The sequence below is a fragment of the Anticarsia gemmatalis genome, chromosome 5 (genome assembly GCF_050436995.1).
Source record: "Anticarsia gemmatalis isolate Benzon Research Colony breed Stoneville strain chromosome 5, ilAntGemm2 primary, whole genome shotgun sequence".
NCBI lineage: Eukaryota > Metazoa > Arthropoda > Insecta > Lepidoptera > Erebidae > Anticarsia > Anticarsia gemmatalis.
Window position 1 is genome coordinate 13,049,430 of NC_134749.1, and position 13,850 is coordinate 13,063,279.

Below are 13,850 nucleotides of genomic sequence, written 5' to 3' on the forward strand. Positions count from 1 at the left end.
AAAAATGGCAAGAAAGCCTGATCAGCGCCTCTAGCAGACTTCTTAGAAACTATTTTTGCAGTTGATTTTAAATGTCAAACTCTCAATACTCGATGGTTTCAATTTTAGAGAATCGCGCTACAGTTGGCTGGTTTTTATAAAAATTTACTGCCGTAGCCAAGTGTGGGCAAGGAGCATATATTATAAGAGAAACATATGCTCAATAAAACATTATATTCTCCAAAAAGTATTTTTGTAAAAGTGTAGTATAGTTTTAGGCGTTAGAGTAAATACTAAGTAAGTACAGCTTTATTTGTGAACGTGTTTTAACTTAAAACAATGAACAAAGTTCCGTGTTGACACTTACTAGGGTTCTCATATTACGACTTCCTAGCCTTTTGCCGCATGTGTGTAGTTTAGGTAAAATAAAAAAAAATACTAGATGAATTCGAAAAAAAATATATTTTGTTTCTGATCTTCAAATATCCCTATTTTCTGTGATCAAAACGATATTATACCGAAGTCGCGGGTTAGCTGTGAAAACTTAATACAGACAAATTCGCATTGATTTTATTAAAAAAGATGTTACGTTGGCAAGTTTAACGTTAGCTATTAGTTTCTAACTGCTAGACAATAATGAAAAAAAATATCTATCAAACTACTTAGTCTGTAGAGTTTGTGGTTAAGGACGAAAAACATACAGCTACACAAAACTACCAACCCTACACTAAACATACTCCACAAATTAGTGTATGGAACCTGTTCACAGTAATGAGCCAAGTGACATGCCACTACCGGTCACACTCAACAATAGCTGATTGTGCTAAATAGGAAACACTATTGACATCCTGTATTATTTTGGTGGTACAAAAGGCGTTTTTTATACTTTTGTGCTACCACAACGGTAAAGAGAACCCTTAATAAAAAACCAGCTAAGTGCGAGTCCAAAAAAATACGAAAAAACGCGTTTATTCTATGGGGATCCCCATAAGTTTTTAGTATTTGTTGTTTCACAGCAACGGAAATACATAATTTGTGAACATTTTAGTTTCAAGCTTTTACGGTTTATGAGATACAGCCTGGTGATAGACGGACAGACGGGCGGACGGACAGACAGACAGTGGAAGCTTAGCATAAATCTTACAAACTCTTGTATTTTTACTTATTACCATACGCTCTGCGCCTAAGTTCTATCATGTCGTGTCAGTTCAACCGTCCCACCTATGAGAGAAAGGGAATAGAGAGTGTACCTTTGTATTGTGCACTCGCTTGAACACTATAAACAAAGTCCCACACAGTTAGCTGGTTTCAATGACACTGGTCGCCGTAGCCGAATATCGGCCAGGAGGACATTTTAGGATGTTGTATAATTCGCTGTTATTTTTACACAAATTTTGCAGTCAGGTCGTGTAGTGACTGTAAAGTGATTGATATACGAAGGTTTCAAGATCCAATACCGGGTAATACATAAATGACACTTTCACCTTAGTGTTGTATCCAATTTTTTGTTGACTTGTCTTTATCAAAATAATAGTTATTATTTAATTATTACGACAAATATTGAAAATAATTATGCTCATCGTTACAATTACCAATTCTACCAAAAGCTCGGAAATGGGGAAGAGCCTTATAACTCACGAGCAGTCTTTTCAATCGCTATGAGATTTACAATGTGATTGATATAATAATTTATCATGCGAGGAGCTGCAAAATATAACTGCGGATTAAACGTCAATTATCATTATGTGTAAAGAAAACTAATATAGATTACCTATTTATTAGTCATTGATCGTATGTTGGGAGCACCTACTAACATGTGACAATAAGAATATGGGCAGCAAGTGAGCACATTAGTTGTGAGCAAGAAAAGAAAAGAAAGTGATAAAAAATATTACTTTAGACTAGCTTTTTTATTAATCAAAGTTTGCACAAGTGCGCCATTGCGCTGTCGCGATTAAATTTTAATTAACAGCATAATAATGTCTGTGACATTTTAGTTGTTGAATTAATTATCATCTGTGTAGCACAGCTAAGTAAATTGACAGGAGTTTTTTTTAATAAAGAATCGCTAATAAAAATTACACAAATGGCAAAGGTCTCCAGGCTTTTCAAGAGCGGGTTAAAGGTATTGCATGCTCCTGAAATGTGTTAAACAAGTTCTAAGCATAAAATTCTTCATAACGATGTTTTCCTTCACCGTTTCGGCATGTGATAAATTATTTGTAAGACACACCTAAATTGTAAAATAGGTATTTATTTTAGTGCATAAAATAATCGGGGTGATAAATCACTTTTAAGTTATCGTAGTCTTCTTCTCCTTGATATAGATATATTACATTTAGTAATGCATTGTAATGCATAACCAGCATAATAATATAAAGTAGCACCTACGTCTGAACCACCACGCGACTGAGACGGGACTATTCTTTTAACCAACAAATATATCTGAATAAAATTAACAAAAAATACGTTATCATTATGTTTATTTAGGTGATATTCTACAGTTAATTCATTTAAATAAGAAAACATCTTGGAACAATACCAATACTTATATTATTTACATTTTAAGTCACATGAATTTAGAACCGAATAAAAAAGTTTTTAACACTAGTTAATACACGCGGCTCTATTTCAGTATTGGAAATTGGGACCCTGACCCTATGATATATATATATAAATAAATTTAACTCATTAATGTCCCACATACTGAATTAACCTTAAAATTCTTATCTATACTAATATTATAATGCTGAAGAGTTTGTTTGTTTGTTTGTTTGAACGTGCTAATCTCAGGAACTACTGGCCCGATTTGAAAAATTCTTTCAGTGTTTGATAGTCCATTTATCGAGGAAGGCTATAGGCTATATATCATCACGCTACGACCAATAGGAGCAGAGTAGCAATAAAAAATGTTACAAAAACGGGGATATTTTTGACCCATTCTCTCTTATGTAACGCAAGCGAAGTTACGCGGGTCAGCTAGTCGTGTATATGACCCGTTAGCATTATTGGGAAGTTTGTAATGATGTGATGATTTTTCGTCTCTGTCTACATCTATGGGAAAAAGGCGTGATCTTATGTTTGTATGTTTGTATGAAGGAAACGTGCAAAACCTGACAAAACGAAAATCCTGACATATAATAAAGTTTATTAATTTCATCAACTTATGACAATAGCTATTATTGTTACAGCTGTGGTAAGACAAATTCAATTTCTCTTATAAATGAATACCCTGTTTTTTCGACAACATTATTAAAATGTTTCGAATCGTGGTGTTAGTTGCTTGTGCCTGGCTCTGCCAGGGCGAGGAAGTGGTCTTTGACCATTATACCGCCACTCAAGCATCACAAGCAATTTTAGACTTCTATGATTCGGTCAAACAAAGAGAGTAAGTATTTTTTATGTAAAATGTCTTTTTCTGCAATTTATAAAATATTAGTGGCCGTGAATTAGTGGCGGATGCTTTATAGATCAAATAATGTATTTTAATAACCCATTTCTCTTTGAAAATATGTGGCTCATTGGTCACTAACTACAACATAATTTTCATAGTACAAACTCTGCTTAGTTTTAAATCAGATGACCATGTGTGAGTTGTCCAAAAATATTTATTTATTATTATTCCAGGAACTGCACCGTATCTGTTAAGCTGCCATGTGACGCAAATGACTGGAGACGTACTGATGGGTCTTGCAACAACCTCAAATACCCCTCAAGAGGCACCCACCTGAACCCACAGTACCGAATGCTGCCACCACATTTCTATAACGGTATTGACCTATTTAATACTAAAGACCAACCACGTAGTCTGACCATCAACGCATCAATATATACATTTATATATAAAAATATTCCGTTACTGAGTGACTGACTGATGGGCAACACATAACCAAAACTAATGAGTGTGAGAGTTGAAATTTGGTACGATGGATTCTTAGGAGCGTAAAGGAACACTAAGATATGGTTTCCCTTAATCGATACAGGAATTCCCCCCCGAAGGAGGTAAAAGGGAAAAAACCTTTATCTTAAAGATCAGCAATAAAAATGTTATAACATCGACCACGCAGGTCAGACGGCCGCTAGTAATATCATAAACTAGCTTACCCGCGCAACTCGCTTGCGTCACATAAGAGAGAATGGTTAATTTTTTCCCCGTTTTTGTAACATTTTTTACTGGAGCTCTGCTCCTATTAGTCGTAGCGTGATGATATATAGCCTATAGCCTTCCTCGATAAATGGGCTATCTAACATTGAAATAATTTTTCGAATCGGACCAGTAGTTCCTGAGATTAGCGCGTTCAAACAAACAAACAAACAAACTCTTCAGCTTTATAATATTAGTATAGATTATATATTATATATAGGCACGGTGAATGCTGATTCTTAACTACAAGACTGATGAATCGGTTTGAATCCGATTGCGGTCAAAAAGTTACACTTGGTCTCGCTTGCGAAACGCGGCCCTAACTATTCCACATTACAATTTTATGTCTTTTCCAGGTTATCATGCAAGAAGATCAAAATCTGGCAAGGAATTGAAGACAGTACGTCAAGTGCGTTTACAACTGTTGAAGACTGGAAAGTCAGTACATCCTGATTTTAACCTGAACATACCTGGATATGGAATATTTATGTACGGCGATATTGGAAACGTTCAGGATTTAGGTAACTCATCAAAGTTATTTTACTGTTTAAGATCAAATAAGTTATTCACGAAAAACAAATGACGATGTTTTTGGTAATCTGTGCAATAGTTACTTACCACTTTTTACTATAGGTTAGTTGAGTTAAAAATTTTCTGACATTTTAAATGGCAAATTCTCGATTCTTCTATAACAACGGAATAATCTTGGATAACAACGGGACAATCAAAAATCTGTGGTTTTGACATCGTTTTTCATTCTAAAAAAGATACACTTCTGGACCACAAAGTTTTGGTTGATAATAATAATATGAAAAAAAGTAGTATAAATATAAAATATTTTTTTTCTCTGTATATGTATGATGAAAACATGATACTTTCAGAAAATTACCTTCTCTACAACACCAAGTGCTGTGAAAAGGAGCATTACGATGATTACGCGTGCGTACCAACTATTCTGCAAGATGATGATCCATGGCACAGGTTTGATGGCATCAAATGCATGAATAATACCCGACCTATCTATTACCAAGACTTCCAGTGTACCAAGGACCCTGTACCTTCACCGGTAAGGCTTTTCATTCTTTATTTAATTGTTACATTTCTTTTAAGATAACTCCCGCTCTAAGAATTGCTCTTGTGTCGCGGGGACTTTTACAAACAACGGACACAAAGCACAACCAGACCCGAAACAATTATTTGTGGAATGCACAAACAATTGTCCCGACTGGGAATCGAATCCACGACCTCCCGACGCATTGGCGCGGCGTGGCGACCTAAACCACAGCGCCACGGAGGCATTCGCATTCACCACATTCATAGGATCTCGTGGCTTAGCTAACAACAGCCGCGCGGATCGATCTTTGAGGTTAAAGTACACTTAATCTGTGGATGACATATCGAGTGACTCCGTGTTTCGGTACTTAAAGTTCTGGGTTCCGATCGTCTTTGTCGGAGATCTTTGACAGTCGTTACCAGTAGTCAGAAACTTCAAAGTTTGACAACCAGTCTTATCGAGGGGTATCGTGATATAACTCAGGTAACTGGGTGAGGTATGCCGTCGTTAGCTGCATCCGGTGAGACTGGAAGCCAACTCCAACATAATATATGTAGTTGGAAAAAGGGTTGGAAAAAAAAACATACGTACATAACATACAACTTTACATGCAACCACATAGGCCAACTTTCACCGCGCCACATAGGCAGTCGTAAGTCAGTCCTCCTATATGGTCCGAGAAAACTGAATTTCCAACATCAGATATTCTAGAAATAATTTTGTCGCTTACACTTTTCTTTCTATATTTTCTAACTACAATTTCAAATCATTCATTCATTTCCTTGCAGATTACTAAAGCAACTTCTGGTTTCGACTTATCTCAAGTCTACAACAATTTCAATCAGGGAGATTTGCCCATGAGGAGTTTTGTCAACGGACAACTTATAGTTGAAGAAGAAAATGACAGAATATGGCCACCAAATGGAAATTTCGACAAATGTATATTAAACCAAGGGAAAGAAACTAGATGTTTCAAATTTCGTGAGTTACTTATGTATATTTGGTTGCATTTCATTTATACACGGAAATAAATACATGCAGAAGTGTTTTAAGCTTGTTATAAATTGATATAATAGATTCTTTACCAATTTCTTTACACAATTCAATTTTCTTTAAATGATCAACTCCCGCATTAAGAATAGCTTGTGTGTCGCAGGGATTTTTACAAACATACAAATGGACACAGAGTACAGTCAGACCCGATACAACTAAAGATTACACAAATTCTTATGCCTTGTTTCGAGCCCACAACCTCCCCGCGCCCTGATAGCGGCAATCGCCTTAACCACTGCATTCTGACGCCTTTTTTATTTTTTAGACCGTAACGCGTTGGTGGCTATAAATTTGTTCTCGATTTGGTTCGTCCGTGTCCACAACTGGGTTGCTAGCAAATTGGCTGAAGTAAACCCTTGTTGGGATGATGACACCTTGTTCAACTCAGCGAGGGAAATATGCATTTCTTGGTCTCAACAAATGATGTTGCATGAATGGATGGATGCCTTAGTGGGTAAGATACTTGTAACTTTAATATAACAATAATACACAGCTTTTTTTATGTACGATGATATAAGCACAAGAAAACTCATGGATCACGTCCTAACAAAATGGGCACGTAGCTATAGAGAAATGTACTTTTGAGTTTTCACTTTTTACTTCTGATTCGGTCGTAGCGTGATGATATAGTCTATAGTCTTCCTCGATAAATGGGCTATCTAACACTGAAAGAATTTTTCAAATCGAACCCGAAGTTCCTGAGGTTAGCGCGTTCAAACAAACAAACAAACAAACAATCAATCAAACAAACTCTTCAGCATTATAATATTAGTATAGATTTGTTGATAGCTAACCGGTAGTTGGGTTCTGTATCAAATAGCAGAATTGTTTATTCGCGTCTGATCGCAATAAACTCCCTCACGGGGCGGTTTTACCCTCGTGGGGACAACAAAAAAAACCGGTAGTTGGGAAGTCGATACTTGTAGCTATTGTAGCTTATAGATAGGTCCCTCTAAACAAAGCATGATCTCTTTAAATCGGATCTAATAAACAAAAAACATTAATTAATTCAGACAACGCGGTTTTAATAATTTCAAGTATTTAAGTTTCCATTGATTTCAGGTCACGACAACTTGGTAAAACATGGTCTTATAAGCGATAATCCTGGATGCAGAGAAACATACTCAGACAAGTGCTACCCGCAAGTTTCTGTTGAATACAGTTTGTGTCTTCGCTGGTTCCACATCATTCAAGAAACGAAAGGAAAGTGAGTAATTCTCCTTTTGTCTTCTTCGAATTAAAATGCCAAATAATTGGCTAAGAATTTTAATTGCAGTGATAGCCAAATGGTTGTTCCTAGTGATAGCCGATAGTTTGGTATAAGTTGGTAACCTCCATCGCAAGTGGTTGACGGTTCAAACCCACGGCAACACACCAATGACTTTTCGAATTTATATGTGTATTAGAAATAATTACCACTTGTTCGAACGGTGAAGTTCTTTCAAATAGTAAAGAACTTTTAAGCTTGCAAGATTCTTGAAGAAATGCGAAATCGCAAACCCGCATTTGTCTGCCGTGACGGACACCTTACATTTCCCTCATCACGGGAAGAGACCCTTGCCCAGCAGTGGGATATTAATGGGTTAAGTTTATTTTATTTATTTGTTGGTTAACCTTGCAGATTGTACGATGCCAAAGGCAAGCACGTCAAGGACTTCCCAATCAACAATGGTACATTCAGAACTGGTTTATTGGCAATCGATGACATCATTGATCAATTTACTCAAGGCTGTTTCAGGCAACCGACTTCAGATTACGACTCTTTGGTTGATTTTGATGTAAGTTATTTAGCTATTTGCAGTCTTCAAATTATCAATTTTTGTAATGGCAGCTTCTGCTAGCTATTTTGTCTTCTAGTCAATAGTTTTTTGAATGAAATAGTAACCCATATCTAGTTGTTTTTTATTTTTCAGTAGACTATTAACAACTAAATTGTTGTCCTTGTCTTTATTGACAGCTTTTATTACGAAGAAAGGGTAACACTGTACAAATTGATATTACAACTGAACAGTCGTTACCGAGACTGGATTAATAAGAGTCAAATTTTAACATTACACCCTCTTAAGAGCTGCTTTTAATAATCTGGCATTCAGGAGGTCATCTCGATGTTTTCTTTCATCGCTAAACAAGTGATCTTTATTTCTGACATACATCATTTTGATTTAGTTGGTGTGGACGCAGAATTTAACGTAACGTCCATTTCCGTTTTTCAGATGGCAGAACAAGGTCTGGGTGGAACACAGCGAGCATTAGATACTGTAGCAAGTGATTTACACAAAAGTCGTTTGTTTGGCACGGCTCCCTACATCGACTATGTTAAGAAATGCACTGGCTTCCAAATTAACAGTTTTGATGATCTTGTCAAATATGGAATTGTCAGCTCAGAGGTAATATTTTACTACTTTTTTAACGTAATTTTGATACTTTTTGCAAAGCATGTTATATTTTCCAATGTTATAAAGGGATTTTATTGTCAGACCTTAGGTTGTTGCTAAGTTTTTGTTAAACATGTTTTGAAAAGCTAGCTTGCTAGGTTTTCGACCGTTTCAAATTATCAGAGTGAGGCACATTAACATTTATGCATACAAACATACATAATATCACGCATTTTCCCCACAGGCCACCAAAAAAAACCACTAGGATCGATCTTATCTTACAAACTTCCTTTGCCTCACTCACATCCATACATCACACAAAATCGCCAGTTACCTATTTCTTCGTCTATGAATATATTGAACCTTCTTTAAACTGCACGTTTGGAGCAGTGGTTAAAGTGTCGCGATAACCAAAGCGCTGCGTGTGGTGGGGTCGAATCCCACCCGGGACAAATCTTTGTGTGATGAGCACGAGTATTTGTTCTGAGCCTGGACGTTAATGTATGGCGATCAGTTTTTGGTTACATAGTACAAGCTCTGCTTAGTTTGGAATCAAATGACCGTGTGTGAATTGTCCAATGATATTTAATTATATTTATTCATTTATAATTTACAGAAAGTGGAACTACTAAAAGAAGTATACGAATATGTAGAAGACATAGATTTGTTGGCGGGTCTATGGGTCGAGAACGTGCTGAAGGGTGGTAAAATACCACAGACCCTTGCCTGCATCCTTATAGACAATTTGCGCAATGCTCAAAGATGCGACAGGCATTGGTATGAGAGGTGTAACAGACCTCATGCGTTTAATAAAGGTAAGTTTAGATAAGTATTAAAGTCAACCTGCAACCACGGTGCCGCTACGTTCGTCAAAACTTTAGGCATTTCAAGATATAATGTGTGTACGCGTTAATTCCAATATTTTATTATGTACTTAGTATTAAAGGCCACTACGTTGCGATGCCGTAACTACAAGCAATAGGTTTTTTCGTAGAGAAATCAAAATTCTTCGTAGCCTATTGAAATTCTGCCGAATTTGGCGGTGCACTTCTGCGTAGTGGACTCGTTTTTCTGTATCGGGTCTTGGAAGAGGAGAGTTGAATTGACCTGTTACAATTGATTATTTCAGATAATGTTCCACCTGATAGGATTAATGAATACTTCCTTACTGATTTCAACTCAAATAAATTAAGGAAATATAAGAAATAACTAATTTAAATAAAGTAAAATAATGTCATAAATGATACATCACAAAGGTTCTTCTCATTCCAGATACTAATTAAACTATTTCTGTTACAGCACAAATGAAAGAAATAAGAAAGCTGAACTTAGCAATGTTGCTATGTACTGTGGGTGACAGCGTGACGGAGGTGCAGCCTAAAGCTTTCCTGAACATCAGTCCTAAGTAAGACATAAGTATAATACTGTTGTAACAAGTAATCATTTGTGGGAAAACAATTGTAAAATTGTATGGTGAATTTTGACTAGACGACAAGATGTAAGGCCCTTTACTGGTTCGCCGAAAGCAACGCGTTGTTCTGTAGCGCGATTCTCTAAAAAGACCAGCGGGCTTAGCGCCTATCTCATTTGACAACTAGTGAACGTCAAATTGATGTTCACTATTAGTACCTTGCTGGTTTGACGTAACGCGTTAATCACTAGTATCTAAGAGAGAAAGCAATGTACAGCATAGTGGCTTTCAAATAGATGTCAACTGAAGTACGTGATAGCCCCCCTGAAAAGAAGAAAAACAAGGAATTCTTTTCCATGAAAAGAGATTTTAAATTGTATTTTTTTTATTACAGAAATCCTCTGACACCCTGCAGTGAACTACCCAAAATTGATTTCAACGCGTTTGCTGACCCAAAATGCAACTGTGATTGAACCCACGTACCAGCGGCTGTACAACTTATTCACCAAAGTGATTTTATTGTTTTATAAGTACATACCAACAAAATTTCGGCAAAACATTTTCGAAAAAATAAATATATTATGGTGAAATTTCCTTGAGTTCTTTTATTTTGTATCAGTATAATATTACGGAGCTAACTTAGTGGAGAGCCTTATATAAAAGGTTCGCGGCTGGCGGAGATATACAACATTTTGATTTGTCTAGAAGTCTATGTAGCTGTTGGTGGCCTGATACAGCAACTTTATCTTGAATGTAGATACAGAATTAAATACATGTCATAAAAATCAAATGAAAAATGTCAAATTCTTAAATTCACGCTTCTTCAATCACAAGTACCACTTTACAAACTTCCTTTGCTTCAATCACATCCATACATCTTGTCATACAAGAAGTTCCAGAATCCTTTACTATTGTCTCGAAAAATCGTGCATGCTGACTATGCTGAGATTGCTGAGGCTCTATTTAGTTTTTGGATGATAATCTTCGACATTTGTCACCAAACTGACATATTTTATAACTTACTAATCTACAAATGGAATTTAGCAGGAAGCTTTAATTCGGTATATAAGAACTTTTTCATACATCCTTCCTTTCCATAGGATCCAGCCATCATCCTTATTTCAGTGCATTTTCAATTATACACTTAAGCCTGTCTGACGAATCACCTTGAATCCTAGCAAAATTTAAAGGTTGGGATATGGGTGGGACATATAGTATAGGAATCACTAAGGCAGCACAAGCAGTCGCAGCCAGAGATGTCAGAGACCTTAAAATAAAAATTGTCTCGGACAATGCATCCATGCTACAAGCCTTAGAAAACAACGTTATAACATCTGCCCTTGTTCTGGAATGCCACAATGCGCTTCAAGCAATTGCACGTACAAACACGGTTACCCTGCAATGGATCAAAAGGCACAGTAACTCAATGGGAAACGATGCAGCTGATGAACTAGCTAAAAGGGGATCAAAGGGAACAGTATTTGGACCGGAACCTCTTCTGCCAATCCCCCAAGCATAAATTAAATCTTGGCTGAACAGAAACACCGAAGTGAAACATCTAATAGAATGGAACAACAGTAAAGGTTGCAGGCAAACTAAGGCTGCAATCCCGGTGGCACCTAAAAATCTTGCCCGCAACCTTATCAGTCTAAAAAGGGACAAAATACGCAAGGTAATAGGAATCCTAACCGGCCATTGTCCCCTAAACAAACATCTATGTACAATAGGTGTGACGGACAGCCCTCTGTGCAGAGGATGCATGGAGGCAGAGGAAACACCACAACATGTACTTGTGGAATGCAACAGCGTGGCGGATCAACGAGCGCGAACTAAAATATTGCCAACAACACTCCAGGAAGCCTGCAGCAACTTGAAAAAGCTTTTGACGTTCTGGGAGGAACTAGGATGGCTGGAGTGAGGGTGAATCTATGTAAGAGGGTAGCTACACGCACAAAGGCCCAATTAGGAGGCTAAGTGCGGAAAAAGCCCAGACAACCTAACCTAACCTATGGGTGGGACAAGTACATGTGTATGTGCACGCGAACGGTTTCCATGGGACCGCAACGGTGCCATCGTGGGGATTACTGAATTATTTACCCTGTCAAAAACTTTTAACGGCTCGAACCACTTTGACACTAGATGGATCACTAACCTAGTGAATAAATGATTACAAACATGACAATGAAAACTCGTAAAAGTCTTGCCTTTCAGCCTCCTGTATTAGATGAAGGCAACTAATGGTTAAAAAAAATAAGGTTTTCGAGAAAAGTATTGTATACTACCGGCCCGATTTTGTCCGGCTAAATAGTACAAATTTGTCTCGTTGACAGTGCTCAGTCAGTTCAGTGAAAGTTAAGCTCGGTTCCCACTTGCCGACTATTTGTTGGTGGAAACACAAGTGTTCAGTTTGCGCTTGCGAGTTTAATGGAGTCATTCATGGATCCGCTCCACTTGCAGTGGTAACCGGGCTTTAAGATCATGTCGATCCCGGATAAAATCCTGTCCTAACAATTATAGTCACAATAAATAAAGAATTATCAAATTGAATGTTGTTCTAAATTAATGCGCGTACCTAGATCTCAATCGATCATTTTTATTTATATGGAAATGAAGAAAATTAACCCATTAATGTCCCACTGCTGGAAAAGGTTTGCCTCCCGGAACGAAGGAGAGGTTAGGCCTTGGGTCCACCACGCTGGCCAAATGCGGGTTAAGTACATAGCGTACCTTCAAAAAGACATACACGATTGCGTCACGATGTTTTCCATGCCATTGGCAGGACTCCTGCCTCGGGTACCAACCTTCGACCATTAGTGTAGGAGGCGCAACTTAAACCATTATCGGTATATATCAACTTAGCCTCTCTTCCATATGTTGGAGTCGACTTCCAGCCTCACCGGATGCAGCTGGATACCAGTGTTTTACATTGAGCGATTACCTATCTGACCTCCACATACCAGTACCTGGGTTATAACACAATACCCTAAGGTACGACTGGTTGTCAGACTTTCAAGCTTCTGAATACTGTTTACGACTGTCAAAGATCTTCGAAAATGACAGCCGGGACCCACAATTTTACGTGCCTTCCGAAACACGGAGGAACTCGATATGTATAAGATAGTCACCCATCCACACAACAACCTTGGAGAGATCGATCCGCGCGGTTGTCGTTAACTAAGCCACGAGCTCAGAGATCGATCCGCGCGGTTGTCGTTAACTAAGCCACGAGCTCCTCTTACTCCTCCACAACTTAAATCATTATCAGTGCTCTTGATTTCTATTTACATAGATTTTGGGAAAAAATTATAACAATGGTCTCTAGCTGACGTTTGGCTAGTAGATTTTTTTATTAAAACCGGCCAACTGTGGAGAACTTTGTTTATTATATCCATGCTTTTTGCATTACGCTCTTTTTCATCACTCCTATATAATAGCCAAGTGTGACAGATCTTTCTCGATTCGAAATCGCTAGAACAACTTTTTGGCCCCACCAGATATTCAAACCCGAGACATTTGGCTGGCAGTCGCACTCACTACCAACTACAGAAGCTGCGACTTTTAAATGAGGAAAAAAATCGGTTGTTTAACTATTAAACTTAAAACAGATGCCACCAAAATCATTCTGTAAAAACCTCAAGTCTCGCCGTAAAAAGTGGTGAGATCTATATAATACCAAGTCGATTAATCTATTTAGTCTCTACTTGAAGGACCTTCTGTCTTAAGTTATTACGTATGTTTTTATCATGCCAATTAAAAAAAATACCTTTAAAACAAATAGACCGACCTGGCCATCGCATGATTTAATTATTAGTATGTATCACACTACAAAGCACG

The 13,850-nt window shown here is 37.4% G+C and overlaps 1 protein-coding gene across 1 annotated transcript; it reads left to right on the plus strand.

Moving 5' to 3' along the window:
- Window positions 1-3,219: 3,219 nt before the first annotated feature.
- On the plus strand, window positions 3,220-10,602 carry LOC142973213 (peroxidase-like). The gene is made up of 12 exons (XM_076114846.1): window positions 3,220-3,367; window positions 3,607-3,749; window positions 4,480-4,644; window positions 5,005-5,189; window positions 5,966-6,158; window positions 6,496-6,684; window positions 7,293-7,437; window positions 7,852-8,008; window positions 8,444-8,617; window positions 9,222-9,420; window positions 9,905-10,010; window positions 10,411-10,602. Exons 1-12 carry the CDS (start codon window positions 3,237-3,239, stop codon window positions 10,487-10,489), a joined length of 1,866 nt encoding a protein of 621 aa, XP_075970961.1. The 5' UTR covers window positions 3,220-3,236; the 3' UTR covers window positions 10,490-10,602.
- Window positions 10,603-13,850: the final 3,248 nt, after the last annotated feature.